The sequence below is a fragment of the Eleutherodactylus coqui genome, chromosome 1 (assembly GCF_035609145.1).
Source record: "Eleutherodactylus coqui strain aEleCoq1 chromosome 1, aEleCoq1.hap1, whole genome shotgun sequence".
NCBI lineage: Eukaryota > Metazoa > Chordata > Amphibia > Anura > Eleutherodactylidae > Eleutherodactylus > Eleutherodactylus coqui.
The window spans coordinates 368540174-368555283 of NC_089837.1; the positions used below are offsets into that span (position 1 = coordinate 368540174).

At 45.6% G+C, this 15110-nt stretch overlaps 2 protein-coding genes across 2 annotated transcripts in view; one reads left to right on the forward strand and one right to left on the reverse strand.

Moving 5' to 3' along the window:
* The window catches only part of CFAP47 (cilia and flagella associated protein 47), a 508792-nt gene that overhangs the window by 252254 nt on the left and 241428 nt on the right, over positions 1 to 15110 (reverse strand). Inside the window, exons 42-43 of the mRNA XM_066577980.1 lie at positions 14528 to 14583; positions 1382 to 1527 (exon numbers count right to left, since the gene is read on the reverse strand). Of these exons, the coding sequence (XP_066434077.1) occupies positions 1382 to 1527; positions 14528 to 14583 (202 nt within the window). The remainder of the gene's footprint in view (positions 1 to 1381; positions 1528 to 14527; positions 14584 to 15110) is intronic.
* The window catches only part of AMELX (amelogenin X-linked), a 677225-nt gene that overhangs the window by 244401 nt on the left and 417714 nt on the right, over positions 1 to 15110 (forward strand). The window lies entirely within an intron of this gene.

A 15110-nucleotide genomic window follows, 5' to 3' on the forward strand; every position in this document is an offset into this window, starting at 1 on the left:
GAAGAACCGTGGAGCTGCAACACTGGATCGGTGGGGATGAGGACAGGTAAGTACCACTGGTTTGGTTATTTTATGCCCTGTGCATGTGTACTTACAAAATTATATTGCAACCAGACAACCCTTTTAATTTCATATGTGTTCCTTCATAGTTTAAATGTCTTCAGTATGAATCTACAATAAAGATAATGAAAGAAAAACAAGAAATCCATGGACTGAAAAGGTGTGTCCAAACTTTTGACAGATACTGTACATTATTGGAACATGCTAGAAAAACCCTCAACAGGCCTCAAAACACATAAAAACCATCGGGTGGCTAAATCTAGAAGTCTATTTGATAGACATCTCCTGAAAGAGTAAAAAAAAATCATGAAAGACAATCATCTCACGCCACTAGAGATGAGCGAGCGTACTTGTTAAGGGAAATTACTTAAGCGAGTATCGCCATTTTCGAGTACATGCCTGCTTGCCCGAAATGATTCGGGGGCCGGCGGGGGGTAGATCTCACTCTCTCTCTTTCCAACCCCCCCCCCCCCGCTCCCCCCTGCTCACTCCTGCAACTCACCGCTCACCCCCACTGGCCCCCGAGTCTTTTCGGACGAGCAGGCATGTTTTCGAAAAAGCAGATACTCGCTCGAGTAATTTGCCTTAACAGGTACGCTCGCTCATCTCTACACGCCACACATCTTAGGATATATTGAGGCAGGAGGAAGAGTAACATATAGGTGTATATTTATTTAAAAGCTTAATGTCACTTTTTATCTTCTGTCTGAATATGTCGTACCAAACACATTTCTTTAAAAGTGTACATAACTTTTCAGATAACTTATGCTCATTTAATAACATGTATGTCTCATCTATCCAATAATATATTTTACAATAATTTTTTTCAGTTTTACCACTGAAAATCAAGGCTGAAATGCATCCCTCCTTGCAGTCCACTGCTTGTTGTTAGGCATTCAGCTTTCCTATCAACTGAAACATTAGGATATTTTCTTAGTTGTGGAGGAGGAGCTGTCTTCACAGGCTCAGCTTTCCTGCACTCACACAACTGTCAGACCTGCAGTCAGTGTGTCACAATATCTGCCTCTCCTGATATTTTATTTACCTAACCTGGTATGTGCAGTTATCCTATCCTATTGGAATGATGAGCAGGTAATGCAAAATGTATGTATTTGTAGCGGGTCATGGAAATAACAGGAGAAAATTGCCAGAGGTTTTAGAAGCTGGACACATGGCAATCAGCAGCCTTTTTTTAAAAAAAAGGTGTCTTCATAAAATAGCCTCCTTAACACATGCAGATACTGTATATCCTGCATTTCTTTTGCTTTACTACCAGTCACTGGATGTGATAATGAAAGAAAAGGAAATATTAAACGCTTACCTCTTCACTGGTGAAAATAATAGTGCAATAGCGTTTTCCAAGCTCAAATGGAAGAAAATTAACTTGCAAGGTAGTGGACATGCCTTCTTTTAAGAAAATAGAGTTTACTGGGCAGAAGTACTGACGCAGCGGATTTGACTTGTATTCTATAAGCAAAGAATACACCTGTTACTAAAGACAACATAGCAGATGAGATTATTATTTTCTTAATTCAATACATTCCTATGGGAAATACAGCAAACAAATGATCTGCTTGACATGTCATACACACTGGTGGAATTTCTGAATTTCAACAGAGATTTTCAAAATCAAATATTTTATAGAGAAGTAAAAACCCTTTGGTCCTCCTATGAAATTTCACTTACTAGGAATCTGAAAAAATGTTCTAAGTCAGGGTGGTTTCATAACCTGCGCTGGGGATTGCTCTTTTCTGCTTCGTTTGGGGAGAAGGAAAGCGTATTCCCCGCATCCAAATGGTTCCATCTCTGGAGGGAACAGAACAGCGCCGGTGGACCCTATTAACTATAATGGGATCCATCTACTTTCAGCCCAGCTACCCTCTTTTAGATGGAAGAAACAGCAGTATTTAGAGCCGTATCTTAATGGAGCCTCCGGCTCAAGGTTCCGACATGGATGTGAAAATGGCCTCAAGCTCTGTTTTACTTTTAATCTGATACGTTTCATCAAGTATTTTGCATTAATAAGACAATATGGCCTCGTTCAGATGAGCGCTGTTTTCATGTTGCTAAGCAGCGAGAAAACAGCGCAGCTATAGTGCTGAAAAGACTGCGTGAATGGGCTGCTTCAAGCTATGTGAAGTAGCCCGTTCACGATCCGAGGTGCATGCTGCTTGCTTTCAAGGCTCCCCTAGGAGCCTATGGAAAGCACACAGCCAAGATAGGACATGTCGTATCTTTGCCTGCACCTCGGAGCCAACATGTGAGTCTGCGCTCCTCATATCTTTGCTAGATGCGCTAATATAGCACATCTAACAATCGTCCATGTGAACGCTTCTATAGGAACCTATTTTTTCCTATAGAAGTGTTCTCTGTGCAGCGCAAAAGTAGTGCTCGTCTGATTGAGCCCTTAAGGTCAGGTCTTAGTGGTCCACAAATATGTAGCATTGGGTCCTGAGAGTCTATATACAACATCCTGTAGATCAGGCCTATCACACATTTCAGGGCTTTACAAAATAATGATGTCCAGCAGTGAATCACAAGACTTCAATGTGAGGCTAGAATGTTTACACCTGTTATAAGAACATTATGGTTTGGTAGAACAGACATAACCTCTCACTAAAGTTTGCATTAAACTCCATCTGGTGTCATGCAGCACCTGAGTTGATAACAGTGGTGCATATATCCATCTTCTCAGATGGGCTTAGACTTCAAAATACAATCCCGTATGAGGTATAGGACTTATTCTATAACCTCATTTATTTTGGAAATAAATTCCTGCACAGTGGCAGGGCTAGACTGTATCCAGCGGGCGGCAATAACTTTGCAAGTCTAATAAAGTATTCTTGGAATCTCTAATATATTGGAATTGTCAGAATTTGTGTCTTTATGCAAATCTAAAATGCATATCTTAGGTGCCGCTGTAACTTTCTCCAAATATACCTGGTGTATAATGTCTAGAACCTCTTTGCAGAAAAGCCCAAGCTCATTGCATTCCCACAGCATGTACAATAATCCTCAACGAAAAATGTTGTAGATAAACCAATAAAAGTAGATGCAATGCCCTTTACCTTCCCAGAACTAGCTATAACATCCAATAATGAATTAGAGGTAATGAAAATTAAAGTAACGCCTCATGCCAGGCCTATTTTTGAGTTGTGTGAATTATAACTTTTTTTTATCTTTTGTACACAGACTTTCCAAGTCTCTTTCTGAGTTGTGTGGATCAGGTTTTTCTTTTGAATCAGTTTTGCAGATGGCCAATGGTTATGCATTACAGATGAGCGAACGTACTCATCTGAGCTTGATACTCGTTCGAGTATTAACGTGTTCGAGATGCTCGTTACTAGAGGCGAGCACCACGCGATGTTCGAGTTACTTTCACTTTAATCTCTGAGACGTTAGCGCGCTTTTCTGGCTAATAGAAAGACAGGGAAGGCAGTACAACTTCCCCCTGCGACGTTCAAGCCCTATACCACCCCCCTGCAGTGAGTGGCTGGCGAGATCAGGTGTCACCCGAGTATATAAATCGGCCCCTCCCGCGGCTCGCCACAGATGCATTCTGACATAGCTCAGGGAAAGTGCTGCTGATGCTGGAGCTGCTATAGGGAGAGTGTTAGGAGTGATTTTAGGCTTCAAGAACCCCAACGGTCCTTCTTAGGGCCACATCTGACCGTGTGCAGTACTTTGAGGCTGTTTTTTGCAGTGTTGCACATTTTTTTTTTTTTGTATATCGGCCGTGCAGAGCATTGCGTCCTCAGTCTGCAGTAATTTTACATAGTATAGGGCCAGTAGTGCTGAGGCAGGGACAGTGAAAAACGTGAAAGACATATACTGTCTATATAGCCAGTGGGCTTTTCCAAAAAAATTTGGGACAAAAAAATATATTTGGGCTGTCTGTGACCGTCCTGACTGTACTGCGTCTCTGCTGGGGGTAGCAGTCCTAATTAAAGGGGTTGTCCCGCGAAACAAAGTGGGTCTATACACTTCTGTATGGCCATATTAATGCACTTTGTAATGTACATTGTGCATTAATTATGAGCCATACAGAAGTTATCAGAAATTTTTCACTTACCTGTTCCGTTGCTAGCGTCTTCGTTTCCATGGAGCCGTCTAATTTTCAGCGTCTAATCGACAAATTAGACGCGCTTGCGCAGTCCGGGTCCTCTTCTTTTCTCAATGGGGCTCCGTGTAGCTCCGTGTAGCTCCGCCCCGTCACGTGCCGATTCCAGCCAATCAGGAGGCTGGAATCAGCAATGGACCGCACAGAAGCCCTGCGGTCCACCGAGGGAGAAGATCCCGGCGGCCATCTTCAGCAGGTAAGTAAGAAGTCACCGGAGCGCGGGGATTCAGGTAAGCGCTGTCCGGTGTTCTTGTTTAACCCCTGCATCGGGGTTGTCTCGCGCCGAACGGGGGGGGGGGGGTTTAAAAAAAAAAAAAAAACCCGTTTCGGCGCGGGACAACCCCTTTAATACGCAGCCAGCTAAGTGTTACAGCAGGCTTGCGCAAAATTCTTTCCTGGCTCTGCGTTGCCCGTTACATCATTGCTGTCATCCTGTCCAGAGGGAAACAGTCTGCAGTAATTTTACATAGTATAGGGCCAGTAGTGCTGAGGCAGGGACAGTGAAAAACGTGAAAGACATATACTGTCTATATAGGCAGTGGGCTTTTCCAAAAAAATTTGGGACAAAAAAATATATTTGGGCTGCCTGTGACCGTCCTGACTGTACTGCGTCTCTGCTGGGGGTAGTAGTCCTAATTAATACGCAGCCAGCTAACTGTTACAGCAGGCTTGCGCAAAATTCTTTCCTGGCTCTGCGTTGCCCGTTACATCATTGCTGTCATCCTGTCCAGAGGGAAACAGTCTGCAGTAATTTTACATAGTATAGGGCCAGTAGTGCTAAGGCAGGGACAGTGAAAAACGTGAAAGACATATACTGTCTATATAGGCAGTGGGCTTTTCCAAAAAAATTTGGGACAAAAAAATATATTTGGGCTGCCTGTGACCGTCCTGACTGTACTGCGTCTCTGCTGGGGGTAGTAGTCCTAATTAATACGCAGCCAGCTAAGTGTTACAGCGGGCTTGCGCAAAATTCTTTCCTGGCTTTGCTGTGCGTTCCGTAAGCGAAGTCAGCCTCCAACCACAGGCCAATAAGCGGCACATTTAATTACAGCGTTCTGTTTCTGCACTACTGGTAATACACCATGCTGAGGGGTAGGGGTAGGCCTAGAGGACGTGGACGCGGGCGAGGACGCGGAGGCCCAAGTCAGGGTGTGGGCACAGGCCGAGCTCCTGATCCAGGTGTATCGCAGCCGACTGCTGCAGGATTAGGAGAAAGGCACGTTTCTGGCGTCCCCACATTCATCTCACAATTAATGGGTCCACACGGTAGACCTTTATTAGAAAATGAGCAGCGTGAGCAGGTCCGGTCGTGGATGGCAGAAAGTGCATCCAGCAATCTATCGACCACACAGAGTTCTGCGCCGTCCACTGCTGCAACTCTGAATCCTCTGGCTGCTGCTCCTCCTTCCTCCCAGCTTCCTCACTCCATTACAATGACACATTCTGAGGAGCAGGCAGACTCCCAGGAACTGTTCTCGGGCCCCTGCCCAGAATGGGCAGCAAGTACGCCGCCACGCACCCGCACGCTTAAGCGCTAAACGTGCACATAGCCAAATTGATCAGCCTGAAGATGCTGCTGTATAGGCTTGTGGAAACGGAGGCTTTCAAAAGCATGATGGCGGCGGCGGCCCCGCGCTACTCGGTTCCCTGTCGCCACTACTTTTCCCGATGTGCCGTCCCAGCCCTGCACGACCACGTCTCCCGCAACATTGTACGCGCCCTCACCAACGCGGTTACTGCCAAGGTCCACTTAACAACGGACACGTGGACAAGCCCGCCTGTGCTGCAGGGCCACTATATCTCCCTGACGGCACATTGGGTGAATTTAGTGGAGGCTGGGACAAAGTCAGAGCCTGGGAGCACTCACGTCCTACCCACCCCCAGAATTGCGGGCCCCAGCTCGGTGGTGGTATCTGCGGCGGTGTATGCTTCCTCCACTAAACCACATTCCTCCTCCTACGCAACCTCTGTCTCGCAATCAAGATGTGTCAGCAGCAGCACGTCGCCAGCAGTCGGTGTCGCGCGGCGTGGCAGCACAGCGGTGGGCAAGCGTCAGCAGGCCGTGCTGAAACTACTCAGCTTAGGAGAGAAGAGGCACATGGCCCACGAACTGCTGCAGGGTCTGACAGAGCAGACCGACTGCTGGCTTTCGCCGCTGAGCCTCCAACCGGGCATGGTCGTGTGTGACAACGGGCGTAACCTGGTGGTGGCTCTGCAGCTCGGCAGCCTCACGCACGTGCCATGCCTGGCCCACGTCTTTAATTTGGTGGTTCAGCGCTTTCTGAAAAGCTACCCACGCTTGTCAGACCTGCTCGGAAAGGTGCGCCGGCTTTGCGCACATTTCCGCAAGTCCCACATGGACGCTGCCACCCTGCGCACCCTGCAACATCGGTTTAATCTGCCAGTGCACCGACTGCTGTGTGACGTGCCCCCACGGTGGAACTCTACGCTCCACATGTTGGCCAGGCTCTATGAGCGGCGTAGAGCTATAGTGGAATACCAACTCCAACATGGGCGGCGCAGTGGGAGTCAGCCTCCTCAATTCTTTACAGAAGAGTGGGCCTGGTTGGCAGACATCTGCCAGGTCCTTGGAAACTTTGAGGAGTCTACCCAGATGGTGAGCGGCGATGCTGCAATCATTAGCGTCACCATTCCTCTGCTATGCCTCTTAAGAAGTTCCCTGCAAAGCATAAAGGCAGATGCTTTGCGCTCGGAAACGGAGGCGGGGGAAGACAGTATGTCGCTGGATAGTCAGAGCACCCTCCTGTCTATATCTCAGCGCGTGGAGGAGAAGGAGGAGGAGGTGGAGGAGCATGAGGAGGAGGGGGAAGAGACAGCTTGGCCCACTGCTGAGGGTACCCATTCTGCTTGCCTGTCATCCTTTCAGCGTGTATGGCCTGAGGAGGAGGAGGAGGATCCTGAAAGTGATCCTCCTAGTGAGGACAGCCATGTGTTGCGTACAGGTCCCCTGGCACACATGGCTGACTTCATGTTAGGATGCCTTTCTCGTGACCCTCGCGTTACACGCATTCTGTCCACTACGGATTACTGGGTGTACACACTGCTCGACCCACGGTATAAGGAGCACCTTTCCACTCTCATACCCGAAGAGGAAAGGGGTTCGAGAGTGATGCTATACCACAGGACCCTGGCGGACAAGCTGATGGTAAAATTCCCATCCGACAGCGCTAGTGGCAGAAGGTGCAGTTCCGAGGGCCAGGTAGCAGGGGAGGCACGGAGATCAGGCAGCATGTACAGCACAGGAAGGGGAACACTCTCTAAGGCCTTTGACAGCTTTCTGGCTCCCCAGCAAGACTGTGTCACCGCTCCCCAGTCAAGGCTGAGTTGGCGGGAGCACTGTAAAAGGATGGTAAGGGAGTACGTAGCCGATCGCACGACCGTCCTCCGTGACGCCTCTGCCCCCTACAACTACTGGGTATCGAAGCTGGACACGTGGCCTGAACTCTCGCTCTATGCCCTGGAGGTGCTTGCTTGTCCTGCGGCTAGCGTCTTGTGAGAGAGGGTGTTTAGTGCGGCTGGGGGAATCATCACGGATAAGCGTACCCGCCTGTCAACCGACAGGCTTACACTCATAAAGATGAACAAAGCCTGGATTTCCCCAGACTTTTCTTCTCCACCAGCGGACAGCAGCGATACCTAAACAATACGTAGGCTGCACCCGCGGATGGAATCATCGTTCTCTATCACCATCAAAAATGGGGACCTTTTAGCTTCATCAATCTGTGCATTATATTCATCCTCCTCCTCCTGCTCCTCCTCCTGAAACCTGACGTAATCACGCCGAACGGGCAATTTTTCTTAGGCCCACAAGGCTCAGTCATATAATTTTTGTAAACAATTTTTATACGTTTCAATGCTCATTAAAGCGTTGAAACTTGCACCTGAACCAATTTTATTATAAGTGGGCTGCCTCCAGGCCTAGTTACAAATTAAGCCACATTAACCAAAGCGGTTAATGGGTTTCACCTGCCCTCTTGGTTGGGCATGGGCAATTTTTCTCAGGTACATTAGTACTGTTGGTACACCAATTTTTTGGGGCCCTCACCTACAGTGTAATCCAATTAATTTTTTGCCCACCTGCATTAAAACTGACGTTACATCAGGTACCGCCGGTGGGTTCCAGGGAGCCACCCATGCTGTGGGTCCACAGGGAGTTGTAACTGCATGTGTCTACTTCTAAAGAACCCCAGTCTGACTGAGGCATGCACTGTGGGCCGAAGCCCACCTGCATTTAACATGACATTACCTCAGCTGTGATGGGCAATGCAATGGGATATATTTATGTACCGCCGGTGGGTTCCTGGCACCCACCCATGCTGTCGCTCCACACGGAGTTGTAACTGCATGTGTCCACTTCTAATGAACCCCAGTCTGACTGGGGCATGCACTGTGGGCCGAAGCCCACCTGCATTTAACATGACATTACCTCAGCTGTGATGGGCAATGCAATGGGATATATTTATGTACCGCCGGTGGCTTCCTGGCACCCACCCATGCTGTCGCTCCACACGGAGTTGTAACTGCATGTGTCCACTTCTAATGAACCCCAGTCTGACTGGGGCATGCACTGTGGGCCGAAGCCCACCTGCATTTAACATGACATTACCTCAGCTGTGATGGGCAATGCAATGGGATATATTTATGTACCGCCGGTGGCTTCCTGGCACCCACCCATGCTGTCGCTCCACACGGAGTTGTAACTGCATGTGTCCACTTCTAAAGAACCCCAGTCTGACTGGGGCATGCAGTGTGGGCCGAAGCCCAGCTGCATTTAACATGACATTACCTCAGCTGTGATGGGCAATGCAATGGGATATATTTATTTACCGCCGGTGGGTTCCAGGGAGCCACCCATGCTGTGGGTGCACACGGAATTCCCATTGCGGAGTTGTTCCTGCCTGTGACTATTTATAAAAAAACGCGGTCTGACTGGGGCATGCAGACACCTTGACAGAATGAATAGTGTGTGGCACATAGGTTCCCCATTGCTATGCCGACGTGTGCAGCTCCAGATGGAGGTGGCACAGGATTGGATTTCTCATTGCTTCTGTACAGCATTGTGGGCTATCGCCCCGCCCCTTTTAAAGAGGGTCGCTGCCTAGCCGTGCCAACCCTCTGCAGTGTGTGCCTGCGGTTCCTCCTCATGGCAGACGCATTTATAAATAGACATGAGGGTGGTGTGGCATGAGGGCAGCTGAAGGCTGCGCAGGGACACTTTGGTGTGCGCTGTGGACACTGGGTCGTGCAGGGGGGGGGGGGTTGGGCAGCATGTAACCCAGGAGAAGTGGCAGCGGAGTGTCATGCAGGCAGTGATTGTGCTTTGTTGGAGGTAGTGTGGTGCTTAGCTAAGGTATGCATTGCTAATGAGGGCTTTTCAGAAGTAAAAATTGTTGGGAGGGGGGGGGGCCACTCTTGCCGCTATTGTGGCTTAATATTGGGACCTGGGAACTTGAGATGCAGCCCAACATGTAGCCCCTCGCCTGCCCTATCCGTTTCTGTGTCGTTCCCATCACTTTCTTGAATTGCCCAGATTTTCACAAATGGAAACCTTAGCGAGCATCGGCGATATACAAAAATGCTCGGGTCGCCCATTGACTTCAATGGAGTTCGTTATTCGAAACGAACCCTCGAGCATCGCGAAAATTTCGTCCCGAGTAACGAGCACCCGAGCATTTTGGTGCTCGCTCATCTCTATCATGCATAGATTCAAGCCTCACTTTGAACTTTACATTAAATGATATACTCAGGTGTTATTTGGGCTAAGCAATCTTATACAGTGCACAGAACATTTGGATATAATGAATGCATGAGCTCAGAACCATGTAGCCCCTCACATCTCTAGTCACGCTACGCTCTAATAAAGCTCTATTGATTTAAATGGTGATGAAAATCTCTGAGCAGCTTTGGTTCATGTTTGTGCTTTGGTTTTGCAAATTTGTGAAGATCCAAGATCAAAAACTACACAGTTTAGATTTTTTGACATACTGTATATCAATGACCAGTTAAAATATTACTTTTGGGTGAATTGCATGAATAGCAAATACTATATATATATATATATATATATATATATATATATATATATATATATATATATATATATACTGCCAATAAAGACTGAAATTACAGTTCTGCTGATGGTATGGCCAGAAGTATGTGGTTGCATGCCTGTAAAGTTGCCTAAATCTGCTGCTTGGAATGCTGTATTTCTTTACAGTTATATTGAAAAGTGCAGTTGACTATGCTTTTAGTACAGTTAGGAAACGTGACCAAATATCCTGCTTTAGGCAGCACAGTCTCACTTTGGGACCCTGTGTCCCACTGTCCCTAGAGTTCCAGACACTTTTGGGATGCCTGGTCACCATGAAAGTGATTACTAGCCCAGGGATGGGGGGCCACGGCTCCCATGCTAGTAATCACTCAGTGGAACTTCTATGGATGCACATACTGATAACAGTGTGGTTCCATAGGAGGAGAGAGGGGAGGATTCGAGGCGCACACACTTCTGTCCCCAACAGAGAATTTTGTCACGATTTTCGGTTGCACATAGTGGCAAGGAAGGCATTGCCAAACATCTTTCTACAGCTCATCATTAAGATGCAGTGGGTGCGAAAGGGTCTTCAAAAAGAATGATCACGTTTTTCTCATGGTCTCAATTTGGAGAGGCAAAACCAAAACGAGCACTAGCAGAAGGTACATTAGCGTATCACACAGTTTGTCACAATCATAGCTTTCAGTCCACGAACTGCACATCCAGATTGATACAAAAACTCTTTGATCCTCAATTGACATGTGCAAGGACAAGATGTGAAGCGATCGTGACTAAAGTATTGTGCCCTTTTTTGATGGATCAGCTGAAGGAAAAGTTAGACAATGCCAATTGGACAGTGTGTACTGATGCATCTAACCACAAAGATATCAAACTATTCCCACTATTGGTCACATATTTTGCTCCGCTTTCGGGCAATGAAATCAAAATCTTAGAAGTTTGATCTCTTCCTGGTCAAACAGCAGATACAATTTGTGATTTTATTGTTGATGTGTTGCAGAAACATAACTTGAATGATAAGATCATAGCATGTTGTGCTGACAGTGCTAATATCAATTTTGGGGGGCCTCAAAGGGTGCCTGTCCACAGGCGTGATTTTGCCGGCGGTAAACCGCTGGCGAATCACGCCCTCTGAAGCTTTCCATAGCACTGCTATGGAAAGCACCGGCACATTGTCTACGAGCGGAGAATCATTCGCATGCTGTGAATTGGCCTGATTCTCCGCGGTCATCCTATCTAGCAGATAGGGCTGACCGGCTGAGATTCAGTGGCAGCTCCTGCTCCCGCAACGCCCGTGGATAGGGGGACAAATGGAGAGGACAAGAGGTACTACAAGTGTATATCAACAGCCCATCCAGTGCTCCAGCTAGGAAAAAAAAACAGGGCGTTCCTACCAGTCTTTTTTTAAATGTCCCTGTCCTGTTTATAACAAAGTAGGTAAAATCATGCCATGATAAGCCTCGCCCCTGACCACACCTCTCCGTCCTGCTTTGACCCTGAGAAAATCTGGTCACCTTAAGTTAGGGCACTGCTGTGGTATGATTTTGGCCTAAACCACTGGATGCTTGAGTTATCCATAGCTCCTACAATCACTTGACAAGGTGCTTTTATTTTAAGGGGGTGATTTTGATTTATTAGATGTATATGGATATTGCTGTTTATGCAGTTTCCTATTACATAACATCACTAAACTACATTTTAAGATGGCAGTTTGGTAATATCATGGCATCCAAATCTTTTTTATTAACTAGTCTTCAATGCAGTGCCAACATCAGTTTATTAGTACAATAAAACTTGCTGAAAAGTTAAGGAAAATCATCTCTTCTATGCATGAGCTCTAAGTCAGCAGGAGCATCAGCTAAACTGCCAATACCAACTATCTTTATGCTTGACATTGATTTTGTTTTTAACAAAAGATATAATATACTAAGCTCTGGAGTATTTTTCGTGGTTGTATAAGACAGCATGAGCAGTGTGATCTGGGATCTTTTTCCTCAAATAAATTCACTTTTAACTTTATTTCCAGTATATATAATTCTGGGTAAATAGTTTTGGCTGAACACCTTGTAAAGAAACTTCTTGTAATAGTATGCTGGAAAACGGTAGTATACCCTATGGATCAATAGAATACACAACACATCAGAATCAAAGAAGACACCTTCCTGGAATTCAAACATCTCTTCACTGTCAAGATGACTTAGCACACTGAAAAGTCTTTATACATGCTGATACATAATTATTTGTGAATCTCACTTGATCAGCAGGGACACATCACATGTTAAAAAAGCTTCATGTTCTCAGCCTGAGAAGATGTAATGACACAGCTACTTAGCATCATGTTGTGGGGCCTATGAGGGCACACCTAAGATGGGAAAGACTGGCTTCTAATGTTATATAGTTATATTGCTTGATGCCTCTCAATACGTCTAGATCTAAGGTGAACCTACGTTTTTTAGAATAAGGTACATTCCTATGTACCTTAGGAATAACACTATTTCTGACCATTATATGACATGTATATGGTATTTATCACCAGTTTTCCCCTCTCCAGGCTGTATATCTAGCTTTCAGTTCTCCCTGAGCTGGTGAGAGGAGCCTTCTGTTATGCTCTCTTCTGTACACTTAATGGGGAAAAAAATTCTGCTATCTGTAACATATATACATGTTACTAAAAGCATCAAAGAGAAAACTAGAAAAGTAATGAGCAGTGTAGGTGTGATTCTAGTAGCTGAGAGGGTAAACAACTTATCATTAGCTGTAACAGCACATCTCTATGTGTCTGCTTGTATCCTTCTCCTCCCCCTCTCCATAGACTCCTACAGACATCATGAGTCATCACCCTCCTTCACTTCCTGTTCTCCCTCCTGTTATCTCTGTTACTAAACAAGGACTTCACTTGACAACAGGCAAGCAGATTAGAAGGAAGGTAGATCCTTAGTGGCAAGCATTTTAGAGTGATTTTTCAGCACGGAGACATCATTTTAGATTAAAAAAGGGGTTTTGCGCTTTTGCTAGTTATCACAATTGCTATTAGATAAGCATACGTTTGTTTAAAGGGAACATATTAGAAGATTGATGCTGCCCCAGCCACTGGCATTATGAAATAGCAACAACCTCCCTCATTACAAATAACTAGGCTTTATAATGAAATGCTGCGGGGTGGGCCACCTAGTGGACACTCATCCTTAAGCCTAACTATTTTTAATATGTATGTATATGTTTTCTGCTGCAGCGTTTCAGAGTAATACATAAGTATTTCTTTCTAATGAAGGAGCCTGTTGGTATTTCATGCTGCCAGTGGTTAGGGTAGCATGAATCTGGTGATTGCCTCCCTTTAGTTCATTCTACTTTTTTTCATTTCAATTATCCATTACATTTTCATATTGTACTACGTATCTGCATTACTAGAAATGTCAGGTTGTGCTGCTGCCATTTTAAGCTATAGTCAGAAACGATTAAATGTATGAATCATTTATTTCAAAGTGAACGTAAATGGGTTTTCCCAGGACTTTAATATCGATGACCTATCCTTAAGTCATGCCATCAATATCAGATCAGTGGGGTTTGACTCTCAGTATCCCACAAATCAGCTGTTGGAAAGGACTACAGTAGTCTGGTGGATGCTGCAACCTCATCGTTGTATATGAAGCACAACGCCATACATTATTTACAATGCCTGGTATGGCAGCTCACTCGTATTCACTTGAATGACTCTGAGCTGCAAAAAACCAAGTGACCTATGATTATGATACCACATCCCCCCAAAATGAGTGACTGCAGTGCTTGACTGACTACCCCAGCTCTTTCAAACAGTTGCTCAATGGGGATGCTGGGAGTCAGACCCCACCAATTTAATATTCATGACTTATCCTACATTAAGGACAGATCATCAAACCAGAAAACCTCTGTGAACATTATTTATACCACCTCTGTACAGCATTGTGGAGTACGTTGATATATATAACAGGGGTTACATTAGCACTAGTTAACCTGGTCAGATGTCAGGGCCACCAGACTTGTTGGTTACATGGCTATGTACATAGGTAAAAATGTTCTAAGTATATAAGGCAAGCTTTTAGTACAAAGCACTGTAAGCTCTTTTGACAAATACGACAGATACACCAGTAGCTGATAAACCATATCAAATAACTGTGGGTAAACAAAACATTATAGTCAACGTTGAATAAAGTGAAAGGTCCCCCTTTGCCTACTCAGCAATCATTTTATCATTGGTCTAAAAGTTGAAAAATATTCATCTGATTGAAAACATACTGTACCTTTATTATTTGAATCACAAAACACCCTAGAACGATCATGATCTGTTGAGTTGACACTGTAAAGAAAATGGACACTGCATAAATATAGCACACCTGGTAAATACCTCTATCAGTAATAGTTTGTCCAGTTTTGCAATGAGGACATACGACATCTTGAGTAACATTTTTTCAAAAATTCATGAAAACTATATAATACTCCAAAAATCAAAAGTCAGGAATTTGCAAGATAATGTTTTTCCTCCAAAGTGGAAGATGAGGGTGGTCAGTGTGTGAGGTCAGCCTTCCACAGGCAATGTCTATTCAGGGGGATGCAGAAACGGGGGTGCCATGTCCCAGTGCTCACTGTGACGTAGAGTCCACTTAGAAGAAGTAAGAGGAAGAGGAGGTGGAAGATGATGAGTTGCTTGACTCTACCTGGACAGACAGGGAGAGTCATGATAGCAGCTCACAGGGGTGGACAGAAGAAGTGGTTGTTGCAAAGCAGCACCCTGCCAAGGCAGCGACTATGGTGTTGCTGAAGAACAAGGGCTGAAAAGGGCAATTTCACCTCCCTCAGCTACTACTAGTTGCAGCAGCATCAGAC